This window comes from Scleropages formosus, chromosome 14 (genome assembly GCF_900964775.1).
Source record: "Scleropages formosus chromosome 14, fSclFor1.1, whole genome shotgun sequence".
NCBI lineage: Eukaryota > Metazoa > Chordata > Actinopteri > Osteoglossiformes > Osteoglossidae > Scleropages > Scleropages formosus.
This window is the reverse complement of record NC_041819.1, coordinates 27,301,165-27,318,814: the sequence shown is the minus strand read 5'-3', so window position 1 is coordinate 27,318,814 and position 17,650 is coordinate 27,301,165. Positions and strand designations below refer to the sequence as shown.

The 17,650-nt window shown below is 44.2% G+C and overlaps 1 protein-coding gene across 1 annotated transcript; it reads right to left on the bottom strand.

The window, feature by feature from the left end:
* Positions 1 to 330: 330 nt before the first annotated feature.
* On the bottom strand, positions 331 to 17,601 carry LOC114912199 (titin homolog). The gene is made up of 8 exons (XM_029257937.1): positions 17,439 to 17,601; positions 16,128 to 16,259; positions 6,436 to 6,498; positions 1,754 to 1,990; positions 1,459 to 1,587; positions 1,083 to 1,226; positions 723 to 854; positions 331 to 400 (listed from the first exon to the last, which is right to left on the bottom strand). The coding sequence occupies exons 1-8, from the start codon at positions 17,584 to 17,586 to the stop codon at positions 360 to 362; spliced, it is 1,026 nt and encodes a 341-aa protein (XP_029113770.1). The 5' UTR covers positions 17,587 to 17,601; the 3' UTR covers positions 331 to 359.
* Positions 17,602 to 17,650: the final 49 nt, after the last annotated feature.

Genomic DNA, 17,650 nt, shown 5'->3' with positions numbered 1-17,650 from the left:
GGCATAGACCTGGCCACCAGGCGCTCGCATGCGAGCCCCCCCCCAGGCCTGGCTCCAGGGTGGGGCCCCGGTGACCCCATACCGGGCGGGGTAAACGGACGCCTTGATTTTTTCGTCATAAGGGGTTTTTGAACCGCGCTTTGTCTCGTCTGTCATCCAGGACCTGTCTGCCATGGGAGACCCTACCAGGGGCATGTAGCCCCAGACAACATAGCTCCTGGACTCATTCAGGCACTCAAACCCCTCCACCACGATAAGGTGGCGGTTCACGGAGGAGGTTCTCTTTTATCTTATTATTATTATTCACATTTTTCATCATATAATTGTCACCTCTGTATGTGGTCCTGGTGATCCTGAGCCTATCCCTGAAGCATTGGGCATAAGGCTGAGAGGGTGAAGCCTGGATGGAACACCAGTCCATTCCAGGATAACCACACACACACACACACACACACACACACACACACACACACACACACACACACACACACACAGGACACTTTAGCAACACCAGTCCACCTGCACTGCATGTCTTTGGATTGTGAGAGGAAACCAGAGCACCCACAGGAAACCCATGCAAACACAGGTTACCAAACGAGTTGTTACCAAAACACTGCTTTATGTGAACAACTTTAAATTCATAATAATTCAGCCCATCATTCATGTTTGATTAAATTTAATTCACACCAGTTCCCATCAATTCAGTGACATCATCACAGTACCTGTATCTCTGCGTTCTGACTGTGTTTCGCCATCTGTCTCTCCAGCACTTTGTGTCACATCAGTCCCTGTCTGTGTGTCGTTCTGATCCAGATTTTCCGTCTCAGCCGTCTTTTGATTTGTGCTGGACTCACCTGTGTTCGGGTACGAAAACATCTTTATCAAGACTAACTCTAAATTTAACAGTGTAACCAGCATGATAATTTTATTTTTAAAAGCATTTGAGGTTTTAAATTGCAGGTCCAGTCTGTGATTCTCTCGGAATGAAACTCTTAGTGTGAACACTGACAGCGTCACATGGCCTGAGAGAACTTTGTGTGAATGATCTCCATCCCACCTGAGCAGTGACATCATCACAGTACCTGCTGATCCTTCTCTCTTCCTCACTGACTCCTTTTTAGGATCTTCTGCTCCCTTTTCCTGTTTCTCTTTCTGTTTGTCACTGCGTCCCACTGTCTGACCATCAACGTGTGAATCATTTCGGTTGGATGAATCTGTGTTCATTTCTGCAAACACATTTATATGTTAAGTATTAATTTTGCAAGTGAAGTTTTCCATGGACTTTTAAATCTCCTGAGCTGTGCTGAGCACCCATTCATAGCAGTTTATTACACTAAATTTCATTTATTAATATATTCATCATTTAAACAAGTACTCACATTTTCTTGTATAGCACTTAGGGACACAATGTCACAACAATTGTTCATTAATAATAATACAATGACATCATCACAGTACCTGCTGATCCTTTTCTCTCCGTTTTATCCACATCCGTCATTTTTGTGGCTTCATTCTCTTTAGCCCCTGTTGTTGTATTAATGGATCCCACCGTCGATTTATCTTGACTGCACATCTCAGTGTTTGTGTCTGTAAACACACATTTTAAGTCTTTATTTTGTAGAATTTAAAATGTATTAGAGATCTTTACTGTACCCTTCAAATTGATTCATTGCACTCACTTTGACTCTCTCAGTACAATAATGTAAAAAGACAATTGTTCATTAATAATAATGAAATGACATCATCACAGTACCTGATACTTGGTTCTCCTGCTTCATTTTCAAATCCATCACTTTTTCACTTTCCTTCTCATTATCTCTTAGTTTTTGCTCATTCTGCTCCAAACTCTTACTGTTGTCCTTCTGTTTCGACTTATTCTCTTTCACTTTTACTCCATCCTTTTCAAGAGTCTCTGCTGGTGAATTAAGGTGTCTCACTGTCTTACTGTCATCCTCTAATGTGTTTTTGCTCCATGAACCTGTATTTATTTCTGTAAACACATTAATTGAAGGGAAAAGTGTCACTTAAGAAATATGACAATTTCTGAAATTTTGTAAGTTAGTTAATTTTCAGCCTACAAACTGAATACTGACCCTCAGACTTGAGCTCAGTTTTATTATTAAAATACATAATGTATGAAACTTTGTTCTGAATTTAATAGAATAACTGTACTTACGGTGCAGTTTAGGGGTGTGTCTCAAGGGGTGACATGGGGTGACACCGCCCCCCCCCGGTCCCCCCAATGCCATTTGACCAGAGTACTGTCAATCTGACAGAGCTCAACGCTATTGGATTATTACGTTGCTACTTAGATTAGCTGAGGTGCCTCCAACCCCAACCTGTCCATGGACCTACCCAGACTGGTTCTTGGTTCCCCCACCCCCCATGCCACCTCACTTAAAAAATCCTGGAATCACCCCTGCGGCACATTAAATGAAAATACAATCCAGACATTTACAGAACAGTGGGAAGAAAGATATATTAATACAAGAACAGAAGAGCTAAACAAACCCAGTATCTTCACCATACAATTACACACAGGAAAAGATGTTAAAACCCTTGTGCTAAAATTATGGGGGCTGGACACAAACCAACCATGCCACCAGTACTGATTTCCTTCTCAACACCTGTATACCACCCACACCTCTGCAGAATATCTCCATCCACCTTCAAACGAGCACACATTATGGATGGGCACTACCCTCCTCACCAGGGATCACCGCGAGCACTTCGTTGGGGTTGTCAAGTGGACACCTTTCTTCGTTGATGTTTCATTGAGCTGAGCCCACGACACCTCCAGTAGGCTCAAAGGCAAGATTTGGCATCCCAGACCCACCCCCCTCCATGCTTGAGGCACAGTCCTGGCGACTCAACCTGCCAAAAGCCTCCAATTCCAACCACTTGTTAACCGCCCTCCAACTACCACACAACCAACACACCACATTAAGCATATGGAGGTGACAACAAGACCTAACAATCACCATTCACGTAAGCAAATACCCCCAAGCTTAGGTCTGCTTCCCCCAAACATTCTGCTGCCTCCTAAGCCACAACCAATGGGTGGATCTTTCCGTTACCTCAGACAAGTTGTTAACCGCTGCCTTCAAGGACCAAATCTAAAAGCAAAGGCCAACAACAGTGACGTGATTGATTTTGCAACAAACCCTCTTGCACCTACTTCCACTGGTCTAAGAACGCACTGCCAGCCTTGCTCCCTCACCTCAGCAGCCAAATCAGCATACTTCAACTTCTTCCTCTCAAAGGTGTCTTCCATTGCATCTTCGAAAGGTGCTGTTAACTCGTTGAAGTACACTACTTGTGCGTCCTCGGAGTACAGTACAAAATCGGGTCTCAGAGCCGTAACTGCAACGCACTGCGGCATCTGCAGCTGTTTTCCTACATCAGCAACTAACTTCCAATCTTGCGCTTCACCCCATTTAGAACCCAAACCACTGCGCCCACACGCTTGACACGCAATGCTCTTCCCCTCCAGCACAAAAGAAATTGTGTTATTTTTCCTGCATCGCAGGAGAGCGTTAGCCGCAATTCATTCTGCTTCCAACAAACAAGCCAAACAAGCAACTTAGCTTTACTCCATAACTTTATCAGATCACCTGTGCCGAGCCCCGCCCTACCCACCTGCACCTGGCCAACCACATCTCTGTGTTCCAGCGCTCTCTGGCCATGTGCCACCGCTTCCTGCGGATTCCACTTACGTCCTGCTTTTAATCTTATAGGTGCAGATCTCACCACTGTGTCCCTTGTGCCTGACAACGTCAGTTCCAAGCCAACCTTGACATACTTTAATTCTTCTACCACACTAGTCAGTGGCAACTCCAGGACCCCCTTTCCATACAGTGCCACACCACTCAAATAATGAGGAACATCCATCTAATCTTTCCATCTCTGATATAGAGACCTTGTACACAGTCAGAGGTGTCACGCTCTCGCATGGAGCGGTCGCACCTGTAGCAGATCAGGGCACAGGAGCATAAAAGCACAGCACCCAGCCAACTCCAGTCACAGAACCTCTTAGAGCACACTGCTGCTTCCATGCCCAGCGCTTCCTACGGTTACCTTGCTTTCCCTGTTTCCATGTTTGCCTACCCCATCTCTGTGCTTCCCTGGCCCCTTGACTCTCGCCTGTCTCCTGACCTCGACTTTCGGATCCTCCAACAAACGACGTTTGCTCATTGAAGACCTCCTGCCTGCCGCATTTGGCGAGCTTGTGCAGCCGCCCCTGAGTCTGTTGCACCTTGGCGACCATGACAAGTGGCCACCTAATATGAGGCAATATATCAAACTGTAGACACCAAATCTTCAGCATCCCAAGTAAAAAGGACTTATCAGTCGTTTTAAATGCCTGCAGAACATCCTGTCTACGTCCTTTTACCTGTTCCCTGTCACTTAAAGAAGAATCATACCATTTACCCAAGCTCTTAATTGGCTTTTCAATCACCAACAGAATCCTTTCTCCATCACTCTGAAAGTTCTCCGGCAATAACTAACCCTTAACAATTGACAAATTCTTACACTTACTAGGTTTCGCTTTCAACCTGGCTAACTTAAGATTGTCATTTAGCTTTCCTAGTAAGCGACGGGTACACAGAACAGTACTAGGAAGCATGGTCATGTTGTCCATATATGCTGTAATTGGTGGGGGGCGGGTGCCTTTCTTCAACTTCATACCTCAAACCATCCATTTCGAAGATCTTATTACCACCTCCATGGCCATGGTAAAAGCCGATGGTGAGATTGTGCATCCAGCCATTATGCCAATCCCCAGCCACTGCCAGGATGCGGTGTATTGTTTGGTGCAAAAATAAAACTGAATGTCCTCAAAACACACCTTAAACAGTCTTGCAATGCACTCTGGGACTTTTAAAAAAATCTAATTCCGTCCACAAGAGATCATGTGGCTCTGAACCAAAAGCATTTGCCAAGTCCAAAAATACCACGTGAAGGTATTTCAGGTATTTAAGGTACCTACCTTAATCTGATGCCAGATCATAGTGCAGTCTTCTAAGCATCCTGAAAATCCCACAATTTCTGCTTTGCGCACAGATGTATCAATTAAATTGTTTGCTAACAAATATGTAGGCAACCTCTGCACCACTACACTAGAAACTTTCTTTCCCTCAATATTAAGAAGGCCTGATTTGCCCTATCTCTGCACCAACCGTCTCCTTGGGTATAAATACCCCTCCCGCTCTCCGCCACTCCTTCAGAATAATATCCTTCCTGCATACAACCACCATCTGCCTCCACAAATACTTTAAGAACCCGGGGCACCTTTGTAAACCCAATAAGGAACCTTATTAGGTCCCGGTGCAGATGCAACGCACCGCCTCTTGCACCTCTTTCAACCTCGGGGGACTCATCCATTTGCACCACAATCTCCTCTAGTGAAGGAATATCTGCAGGCACTTCAAAAACTCTCCCTCTCTCTCCATCGGTGTGCATTTCCTGCAGGTAACTCTCCAGCTCCTGCTTTCCAGCATTTAAACAACCGGACTTCTCCTGCTTAAGCAACAACTTCACAAATTTAAACAAGTTCTTAAAAACCACTACTCTAGCCTGCTTTCTTCTTCCCCCTTCACCTAAGCCTCTCTGCTCTCCTCAGCACAAAAACCTACCTTTCAATTCTTCCTGCAGATTGTTAATACTTCTCTTCCCCTCCTCATTTGCTCATTTCCAAAGTCCTTTTAACTGCCTTTTTTCTCAAATCAGTCCCTCAATTTCTACCTACCGTCTTGACCTCGGCATAACCTGCACTCATTTACTCTTCCCCTGATACACCCCAAATCTCATCATTCCATAATCATAAACGTTCTCACCTAACTGGTTAATCTTACCTTCAGCCGTACCCTTCCAACCATCTAAAATCTCTCTTAAATTGTCGTTAATGGGGGTCCACTCCTTGCATTTGTCTGCACCTGGCCATCTTATCTTAGGTTTTGCTCTCGACACCTTTCCTTCCATACCTGCCTAAATATCGACTGCCCCACGTCCTCCCCATGATCGATGCTGCCTTGTGTATCCGTGCTTGGTCTTGTCTCGTCTAAGACAGAGGTGTTGATGTCCTGTGGACTTTGGCGTGAAACCTCCCACTGAACTTCACCCGACTTATTTGAACCGCTCTGTAGGCTGTGGTGATCAATGTGGGGTCCCTGCCTTCATTCCCCCAAGCATTTCTTCTTGCCTTGATGTATTCTTAAGCCTCTCACTGAAGTCATTTTCCTCCAACCGTAAATACGTGGTTATGTTCGTGCCTCTCCCCCTGCTCGTGGTCAAGTTCACGCCAAGGTCTGAAACCATTATATCCACCCATGAATTATCTTCCATCCTTGCTCTAGTTGACTCTTAGGGTATTGATAGTAACATGACCCATGAAAATCCCACCATAGCCATTGGTTTCCGATAATACCAAATTACCTTCATTAGTCTTCAGTGGAGCTGATTCCTCATCCATCAATTTTTCATCTTTTACATGTTGGTCTGCGAGGACAGAGGAACAGCAGCATCTTAAAACATTTTTTAAAAACATAATTCATTATGTATATTTCACTTTCAGACCTGAACAAAATGCATTTCCAACTTGTGATTTTTTTCCAAAATATCTTTATCGAATATTGAATATTTAATGTTGAAATTAATAAGTTCCACATTAAAACTGGCTTTTATCTTAAAATGTCACACAAAGACACAATTCTTTCAGACACCAAATGTACAGAATTCCAGAATTCATTACTTTTACATTTACTTCTCTTTTATCTTATTATTATATTCACATTTTCATCACATAATTTTCACCTCTGTATGTGTTTCATTCGTGTGTGTAATATGACCTGCTGTAGAAGTTTCTAGAACAGTGTTTTTGCCACTGGTAAAATTACACTGTACTGGGAATGGCTGAAGAAGAAGAAGACCTTGGGAGGCCTTTGTCTCTGGTACGAGGAGGTAATACAGGTTGAATAGTACAAAAGGACACCGCAGAGATGTGTAGATGTGTGAATCCACGATGGAGAACACCTGGTGAGAAGTGTAATAAACCGACTTTCTGAGCTTGCTGTGCCTCATTTCTGGAGTGCCAAAAAAGATCAATTCCAACACCGGTGATTTAAGATTCCACATGTAATTTCTGGTTGTTTTCTTTCTAAACTTAGAATGATTCCTCATTATTTTATATATGTTTTCTTGATACGGATCAGAGCTCAGTTTACCCCATGGAATACCAAAATGAGTCCCACTTAGGGTCTGCGCTGAGATCAGACCAGTTTCTGTCTTTTCACCCAGGACTTTAACCCCTACAGTGCTGTCAGATCACACAGGTAACACGGCCACACTTTGTTCCACCAGCTTCTGCCTTAAAACCATCAATGACATTAAACATCCAGATAAAACTTTTACAATATTTAAGTCCCATGTTGTGTAAGAAGATGCTGAAGTTCCCTCCGAGAATTAAGTGTATATTTGTGACACTAAAGGGGACCTGCTCTTCTAAAGGACTCGTGTGGGACGAGGCCTCCACAGGAGTGTAGACACAGACAGCCCAGATCTCCTGAACTCCCCACATGGCGTCCAGCCCCAGGACCCTCCTCCCGATCAGCTGTGAATGTATTCACGTTTCTGACCTGGTTCCCAAATACGTTTCCACCCCCCGCTGGCACAGAGGCCCCATGCGCTCCGGTAGCTTCCTCCCTTCCTCCTGGTCAGCAAAAGCTGGGCCACATAAAGCAGAGATGGTAAAAGGTGACGACGCAACACTGTTCCAATTCAGCACATGGAGACCACAGAGCAAAACACTTGGCTAATTACCCCTAAACATGTTTATTTAGACCCAAATACACTATAACATGGTGTGAAAGGAAGGTACCTGTTGCTCTTCTGCGGTAAACACAGTAAGCCCCAGCGATCAAACCAACAGCAGCAGTAACAGTGACGACAGCAATAAGAGCACCGACAGCAGAACGTTCTAGAAAAGAAAGAGAGGAAAAGTGTTGCTGTGTCACCTCTTACCGCACATGTGGAAACACTCAGAAGAGTGTGTCTCTAGGACTCCGAGTCAAACATCTGGCTGCAGCTGGATCTCTGCTCACCTTTAAAGCAGCGTTCAGCAGGAAAGGCCTCACTGCTCTCCTCACTCACAGGGTTCTTCACCACACAGGTGTATGCGGAGTCAGAGCTGCTGACCTGTAGCTCTATTGGCTGATCGGTCCAGTTCCTTAATAAATCATTAGGCCCCTCCCACCGATACTTTCCCATCTCTCCTTCGCTGTGACAGCGTAGAATCCCTACAGAATCCCTCTGCTCACACTGCACAGTTGGTCGGGTCACAGCGTCTACACAGGATACACACAGGTGAAGAGAGTCACACACCAGGGGGCGCAGTAGTAAACACTGTACAAAGGCCGAACCATAATTAGAAAGGTGCTCAACCTCACAGAGTAACAGTCTGGCAGCAGAGATGGAAGTGAAACATTTTAAGCCCCAGAACTATGCATAAATATGTATATAATGGCCTTAATGAAACGTGGTGTTCAGAGAAACTGTTTTGGTTTGAAGTGTTAAAAAGTGTAACAGTATAACACACTATATGATACATTAATGGAACCCAGACTCCTCCCATGATCTGCACCCCTCCTTCCACAACTGGACAGTGATCAGCAGACTCACCAAGGACCGTCACATCGAACACAGAGTACTGAAGGGTCCCGCCCACCAGCACCTCGGCCTTGTACCTTCCAGAATCTGTTTTCTGTAGGTTTCTGATCGTTAATTTTCCCGTTTGAGTGTTCAGTGTCGTTCGCCCTTTGAATTTCCTGTACTCTGTTAGTCCTTCATCAGGAGCAAACTCAACGGCTTTGTCACCGTTCCACTTCCAGAGGATCTCCTCAAAAGTTCCGTTAACCACTGGAGTCAGTGTGACCTCTCCGTTTCGTCTGCTGTACATCACATGCTGACCTGCAGATATCAGAGGTTCTTTCAGGAGCACATAAAGTTGTTCTTAACACACAATCAGATTAAATGTTGATTTGATTAGATGAGTGAAGCTCTTGTCCACAGTGATCGGTGAAAGAGTCTCAGCACGTCAGTGAACACCAGTGAGGTGTAAAATACAGTGTACACCACTGAATGGACTGAGCTCCATGACAGCGGATGTCTTGAACATGGTGGAACGTATTCGCTGTTCACAGTGACTGCCTGGAGGCTGGACACCAGCACAGTCCTGTTGGTCATGACCACAAAAGATGAAGAGGAAGTACCTTTTGGAGTCACCACCTACCTGGTGGAGTGTGGGGTGGGGGTGGGGCTGGTGGGTCAAGTATCGTTCCCATCTTTAAAAAAGGGCACTGCAGAGTGTGCTCTAAGTATTGAACATCGTATAAATACTAGAGGCAAGTCTACAAACAAGTGCTGGATGATCCACCTTCAGATCCAGGAGGAAAATTGTGAATTTTAGTGTTTGTCATTGATCCACAGATTGAATTTTCTCCCAGCTGCAGCACTGAAGACACTGAGCTGAGTCCTCAGGCACAGTTTACACCTGCATCACAGTCAACATCTTCACCCTCAGCTACGGCCACAATAGTCAGACTGCGGGTACAAGGGGTGAGAATGAGGTCCATCTAGAGGGACTCGGTCAGTGATCAGGTGGGTGTGTGAGTCAGTTTAACAACACTGACTGGACTGAAGGTAACAACACTGGTTGTACTGGACTTTACATCAGTGAATGAACTGGTGCACAGAGGGGAGCAGTGCTGGAGTGGCAGGATTGTCCCCACCGAGCCGGTCAGGGTTTGACTGAGTGGACAGAACGCTGACTGACCACTTCAATCAGGGCAAGGAGGAACAGCGTTTCTCAGACTGTAACAGTCCAAACTGAATCTCGATTGGTCAGCTAATGATCACATGGTGACGGTACCGCATCCCACTTTCATATTTTGGGGTATATTTCCCAGTCTGTGGCTAAAGGACAGAGGGAAATCGGCTGTGGGGTCGGAACCTGCGACACATCCTCTTTTTCTCTCTCAGACTTTGAAACAGTCTGTTTCGTACTTTGAGATGTTTCTGCAGCACACACGTGCATTGCGACATTCAGGGACAAACTAGTTAAAAAATAAAATATGAACAAAAGTCATGTTTATATACATCTAAAAAAAAATTACTAGGAAGGTGATCAGAAATCGTTGATATTCTGATCAAGTTTTATGCAGCTACTCATGTGATGAACAACTGGTTCATATGGTGGAAAGCAACTAACTGTACTTAAGAATCATGGGTCTGCATCTAAGTGTCTCTTTCTCTTAATGTAACGAATACATTGTATTTTCTATGAGGTGCACATTGCTGGGGGGGTGCGGTAGCGCAGCGGGTTTGACCGGTGCCTGCTGTGTGGCAGGTCCGGGGCTCGAGCCCTGCTTGGGATGCCTTGCGATTGTCCTGAGCGTGTCCTCACGCCTCGCGTTGCCAGCTCAGGCTCCAGCTCACTGTGACCCTCCTTGGGACAAGCGGCTCTAGACAATGGATGGATTTATGTTGCTTTGGAGAAAAGTGTCTGATAAATGAATACATGTAAAAGTCTGAGAATGACATGAACATATTTGACAGGTGAAGTCAAAAAGCAGGAAGTAAAAGTAAAACAGCAGAGGAAGATGTGTCAAAGTAATAACCAACTGATTCTTGGTTAAAGACACAGCAGGTGAGAACTGTAAAGTACTATGGTAACTTGTACTCTTTGTGCTGCTCAAGCAAATGGCAGCTCATAGAAAACAATGTTACCCAAGTTTTATGGTGGGGGGATCACCTATGCAATGTGCTCCTTCATCGTTTGTGCAGCTCATGCCCAGAGGCACGGTGGCACAGCAGGTGATGCTGGTGCCCCAGTGCTCCTGAGCTGTTTGCTTGGGTGTCGGTTTCAGTCCAGCTCAGTAGGAGCAGAGTTTGACTGTTTTCACTGTGTTCAGAATCCAGAGACGAAGAACGCAGGGATCAGTCACTTACACACATTCCCCCCTTGGTAAGAACGGCCCAAGTGGGTCACTGCATTATGTGTTTTAAAAAGATGTGCTCCCTATCACTTCTATATGCCCCAACTTGTGTAATATGTGCTGGCAAAAAGTGCGGTGAAGTCCGACTCCACGGCACTGACCACAACCCCGAAGGACCCTGCTGTCCACAGAGAGTCCGCCCACCGGTTTGGCAGATGTGTGATACATGACATACGCTGATAGTGTAGTGGGTTGGGCTTCTGTGGTTGGGTCCAAAGGTTGCTGGTTCTAATCTAACCTGCTGTTGTAGTACCTGAGCAAAGTTGAGCTTTGTTAAGCAAAGTACTTACCCTGAACTGCTGCATGAAGTTTACCCAGCCGTGTAAAAGGTTGCAGGGATCTTAAAACTGTTAAGTTGCTTTGGCGAAACACATCAGGTAAATGAAAGGCAATAAATTCAGGGTGTATCTCAGACTGAGATGTTAGTGGACAAAGTGGGTGAGCTTCCAAAATCATAACTGTAGCTATAGGACTTTGCCTGCTCTCAGATACAATATGTTTTATATAAGATGGACTATTTTAGTTACCCAGTTAGGCCACTTATTCAGAAGCTGTACAATACAATATGTTTGTTTTTTTTGTTTTTTTGCAATGTCTACAACAGCGCCAGAGCAACGGCATGATAACTCTGAGGGTTGGGACCACCACACCCAGTGCTGAGCTACAATTTATTTACAGTCTGACTACTGGTACAAAAACATCACCACACAGGTGTTTCTCCCATTTGAGTCCCTCACAGTCCCCTCCACGGTTGCAAAATTATTTATATTTCCCAAAAGTCTCTTGTTCACAAGAACTATTTACAGTTTTGCTTTTTGTTTTTAACTTTATTAGAATAAAGTTATTAATATTACACACAGTTAAAAACACACACACACACACATTTTCAGAACCGCTTGTCCCATATAGGGTAGCGGGGAACCGGAGCCTACCCGGTAACACAGGGCGTAAGGCCGGAGGGGGAGGGGACACACCCAGGACGGGACGCCAGTCCGCCGCAAGGCACCCCAAGCGGGACTCAAACCCCAGACCCACAGGAGAGCAGCACTCGGTCAAACCCACTGCGCCACCGCACCCCCTAATTAACAACTAACCAAATTTAAAAACAACTACATTTTTTACGGTGGATCAGCAAAACTAACTAAGAGATCTTTTCACGAAATACATTGTCACAATACAGTCACACAAAGTCTCTCTCCAGTAACAAACATTCAAAGCTCAAAAAAAGATCCCCTCCTGGCTTCAAAAAATACAACTGATCTACATCTTCCACACACCAACACACACTATACAGTTCAACCCCGTTCTTCCCTAGGGGACGTCGCTGAGTAGCGTGGGCCTCTACACTGCTGGATGACTTGCATCAGGTATATTTTCATATCTGAGGGTTATACAGTATTTGCCTGGGCTGTACAGAAGCACAAAGTGACCGAGGAAGTATTAATATTCATATGAGAGACACAATGAATGAGCAGCTCTTTCCTGTGTTACTGACAGCTTCACAGTCAATCAATGTAGTAAAAACTGAGTAGCGACACGGACATGATTATTGAAATGCAGTGAAGACACAGTAATTTACATCAGCTGTACACTTCAGGGCTGGAGAAGAGTGTCTGTAAAATGTATTAATACAGTAACGTCACAGCGACACAGATCTCACACACAGCAGATATCACAGTAAATCACCGCGGTAATAATTTAATTCCACTATAGACATCATGCAACAAAGAAAGAGACTCCAGTTGTTTTAGAGGCACAGAATTTGTCCGTTTACCTGTAATAATTCGGTTTAATGACGTAAAGTCCGTGTCATTGGCCTTCCTCCTGCGCATTACAGTGTTTTACACTGATTTTACCTGCGTTTCAGCAGCATTCATATGGAAACACACCCATCCATCACACCAATAAGAATCAAGAATAAGCGAAAAAACACACTCACCAAATGTGTGTTTAGTGAGAAGAAGCAGGAGAAGGAATTTCCACACTTTTCCCTCCATGATCCCGATCGGATCGTTTCCCGGGAAGCAAAACGAAAGTGAAACAAACTTACAAAGCAGTTCGTACCGCGATCATGAGCTCTTAATAATAATTAATTGATGATGATGAGTCACCAGCGCAGCGGCAGCGCGCTTGACTTGTTTTATTCATTGAAATAATCCTACATCTATATATATAGTTTAAAACGACTAAGTTCAGTACCATGATTTCATGTGTGACAATGATGAGAATGACTTGAGTTGATCATTTCATGATGACCCGGGCCGATTGTTGTGTTCGGTTCCGTTTTCTCTCCGAGTTCATCATCATCATCATCATGTGGATCCAGCAGGAATTTCTTGATTCCGTCATGAATTCCGTCTCTAACCGGACTGACAAACAACAGTCCGCGGCTGCGCTTCTTCTCCACCTGTCTGTCAAAAAGCTGTACGAATATGCGACGCGTCACTAATCATGTACTTCTACACGTCACGTGTGTGGCATCGCGATTATCAATACATTTCATTTACTGTGTTTTTTCCCTGGAAAAGTCCTGTCGCAGGTAAAGTGAAGGACACACTGACTGCGTGACAGTGGGTGGGTGGGTGAGTGGGTGGGTGGGGTCGTGTCCGCGGCCCGACTCGGTTTTTATTATTGTTATTATTGTATACCGGCGTTCGGTATTATTTATTTAAACGTTACTGTACGTTGTTGTTGTTGCTACCTTTGTGTTTATTCTGTTAGTCCCTCTTAGTTACACTTCTGAATTACTGCATTATCACTGTGTTCTGTACCCCAGCGCTGCGCCGGGATGATGCGTGTGACGTAAGAGGTGTGCGAGTGCGAGTGCGAGTGCGCATGCGTGGGAGCGCTCTGTCCGCGTTGGCCGTACAGGTGTCGGTGTCGGTGTCGGTGGTTGTGGACGAGACAGCAGTCCGTCCTACTGATCAGAACCTCAATGATCCACAGGCCTTAGGAATGACCCCTAGTGATGTTTTGTGCTCATTCCAGTAATTGCATTATTATTATCACTATTATATTACACAAAAAAAGAGGGAGAAAATAAGGGAAAAACTGTTCACTTGTTGACTTAGATTTGATTTGCACGGAACTGTACAGTCACGCAAAATGTTTGTTGTATATGTTTATTATTATACGTCAGTATAAGACAAGTATTTACCATAATTTACCATCGTTATGGAGTCACAAGCATGATAAGACCTCGGTGGGAAATGAGCAGAACAAAACAAAGGCTCAGCTGCAGTACAATAAACATTGTAGTGACTATAAACACAGTGCAAATTACATTTACACTGAGATTAAATACAAATCAACACAAATTACAATTACAGCACAGACAAAAAAAACAAGTACATAAATACAGTGTTTCACAAAATTACGCTGAAATATTACAGTTACAGCAGGACTCTGCACCTTCAGCAGTTCTTCAGTGTCTCAGCTGCTCACTTTGGACGGTACCGTTTAACTGTGGTAAGATGCATAGAGTCCTGACTGTCTCTCACACACACAGCGTGCAAACGTTACCAGTGTATCAAATGAAAATCACACAGACTTCAGAGTAGCTTCTACCTCCAGGTTCTTAGACTCCTGAAAAGTCAAGCAGGATCCGAATTCAGCAGCTCCTCTGCTTTCCATTAAATACTTTTAATAGTTATTAGTGTTACTCAGTTCCTTTTGTGTTCTATTTTGGGATCTGTTTTTAACGTATTATTCACTGTATCCTTACTGTATTTTGTTACTCACACCCCCCCCATGAGCTTGCAGAAAACATATTTCATTGCCAGCAACCACTGCTGTACACTGTATTTTCTTGCATTTGACAAATAAAACTTTGAGTGATCAATTGTTTAGCGAACACTTTTCTCCAAAGTGATGTAAAGTGCTACTTTGCCATTTACAGAGCTGGGTAATTTTATTGGAGTAATACAGGGTAAGTACCTTGATCAAGGGTATGACATCTGAGGGCAAAACTCAAGCCTGCAACTTTCAGGTCCAAAAGCAGCAGCTCTAACCACTGCACTATCAGCGGTGTCCTATGTACCTCTGTATATGCTTTCCTGTGTGTGTGTGTGTGTGTCTATGAAATTTTGTCCGACATGTCACTGTGTGCTGTGGTCAGTGATCGCCCTCTGTCTCATCTGTCCTTCCCAACACTCCTCGTTGCTCCTCATTGTCCACCTGCCTGTCGGTCCCCCTTTGTCCACCTCCTCCTTGTCCCTCCGTTCTGCACTGAGGGTCACAGCTCTCCTCCCCTCCCTCTGTCCCCTGATGCTGTGGATCTGCTGTGGAGTAAAGAGTTTGTGAGACACAGACACACAGGTTAAACTCAAAGTCCTACAAATAACTTTACCTACATACCTGAGAAATATAGTGGTGTTTACTTTGAAAAAGCAATTATTTAGTAATTTTTTTTTTATTCTGAGAAAGTAATTATTTGGTTGTGATTTAATCTGGTAAAATATTAACATCTCTTTTTAAGGCCAGTATATTAAATATGTAAGACTGTTCTTCTGCAGATACAGACATTTCTCCAGTTTATACAGCTACAGTAACACACTGTTCAGTGGTGACACAAAGAAAATAAACTGTAATTAAAAGTAGAAATTATTATTATTGTGAATTAACTGTGCTGGCATGTGTGTTTGTCTCCTGGATCTCATAGCTGATTCTGAACATCCTGAAGGACCAAGACGTTAATCCACCCGGTTCCAGTTACTGCTGGTCCTGAGCAGGGTCCTGGTGATCCTGAGCCTATCCCTGAAGCATTGGGGATAAGGCTGAGGGGGTGAAGCCTGGATGGAACACCAGTCCATTCCAGGATAACCACACACACACACACACACACACACAGGACACTTTAGCAACACCAGTCCACCTGCACTGCATGTCTTTGGATTGTGAGAGGAAACCAGAGCACCCACAGGAAACCCATGCAAACACAGGTTACCAAACGAGTTGTTACCAAAACACTGCTTTATGTGAACAACTTTAAATTCATAATAATTCAGCCCATCATTCATGTTTGATTAAATTTAATTCACACCAGTTCCCATCAATTCAGTGACATCATCACAGTACCTGTATCTCTGCGTTCTGACTGTGTTTCGCCATCTGTCTCTCCAGCACTTTGTGTCACATCAGTCCCTGTCTGTGTGTCGTTCTGATCCAGATTTTCCGTCTCAGCCGTCTTTTGATTTGTGCTGGACTCACCTGTGTTTGGGTACGAAAAAATCTTTATCAAGACTAACTCTTAATTTAACAATGTAACCAGCATGATAATTTAATTCATAAAAGCATCTGAGGTTTTAAATTGCAGGTCCAACCTGTGATTCTCTCGGAATGAAACTCTTAGTGTGAACACTGACAGTGTCACATGGCCAGTGTCAAATCGATTCATCACACTCACTCTGTTTTCCTAAGGCTGGACAATAATGTAAAAAAAAAAAAAAACACATCACAGTCACTATGAAAATTTAACTATGAGACGGTTGTGTGTTTCATAGAGTTCCGTGTCCAACCGGTGATTTTCTCAGAAGACCGTGTTGCACATCGAGGCTGCAGGTGATTTCTGTGTGCGTGTGTGTACTTTGTTTCTTTAACATACAAAACCCTTACTGTAATACTGTAACTTTTTGCAAAAGGAATGCTTGGAAATCTAAAATATGTTCTTTCCCATTGACACTAATGCAGAAGACATTAAATAACAGACTAAAAGAAACACACACACACACACACACACACACACACACACACACACACACACACACACACACACACACACACACACACACACTTTCAGAACCGCTCATCCCATACAGGGTCACGGGGAACCGGAGCCTACCCGGCAACACAGGGCGTAAGGCCGGAGGGGGAGGGGGACACACCCAGGATGGGACGCCAGTCCATCGCAAGGCACCCCAAGTGGGACTCGAACCCTAGACCCACTGGAAAGCAGGACTGTGGTCCAACCCACTGCGCCACCACACCCCCTCACTAAAAGAAATATTTCTGTGAAATATCCAAGTGCCTAAGATGTGTGCACAGTTCTGTATATGTATGTGATGTGTTTATTACTCCTGCTATTTGTCAGTGTCACGCAGACATTGTGATGCAGAACTAACACTGTACTGTGCACTTTGTTTTGATAAAAATCAGGAAGGACTTGAAGAGGAACCATCAGGCAAAAAATTAAATCAAAACTACTCTGTTAACTGAAGTAATAAATGCTTTGGGGTTTTTCAGAGTTGTACGTAGAATCTCTGATTATTTCCGGATGAAACTGTTAGTCTGAATATTCCTCATCATGTGAGCAAAGAAAATAAGAACAATCATGTCGAACATTGTCTCACTGGCCTGTACCCCACCTGAACAATGACACCATCTCAGTACCTGATACTCTGCTCTCCTGCTTTTTATCCGTCTCTTTTTCTCCTTCCTTCTCATTGGTCTCTGTTGGTGAATCACTGCGTCCCACTGTCGGACCACCAGCGTGTGACTCATTTTGGTTGGATGAATGTGTGTTCATTTCTGCAAACATATTTAGATGTTAAGTATTAATTTCGGGGATGCGGTGGTGCAGTGGGTTGGACCGCAGTCCTGCT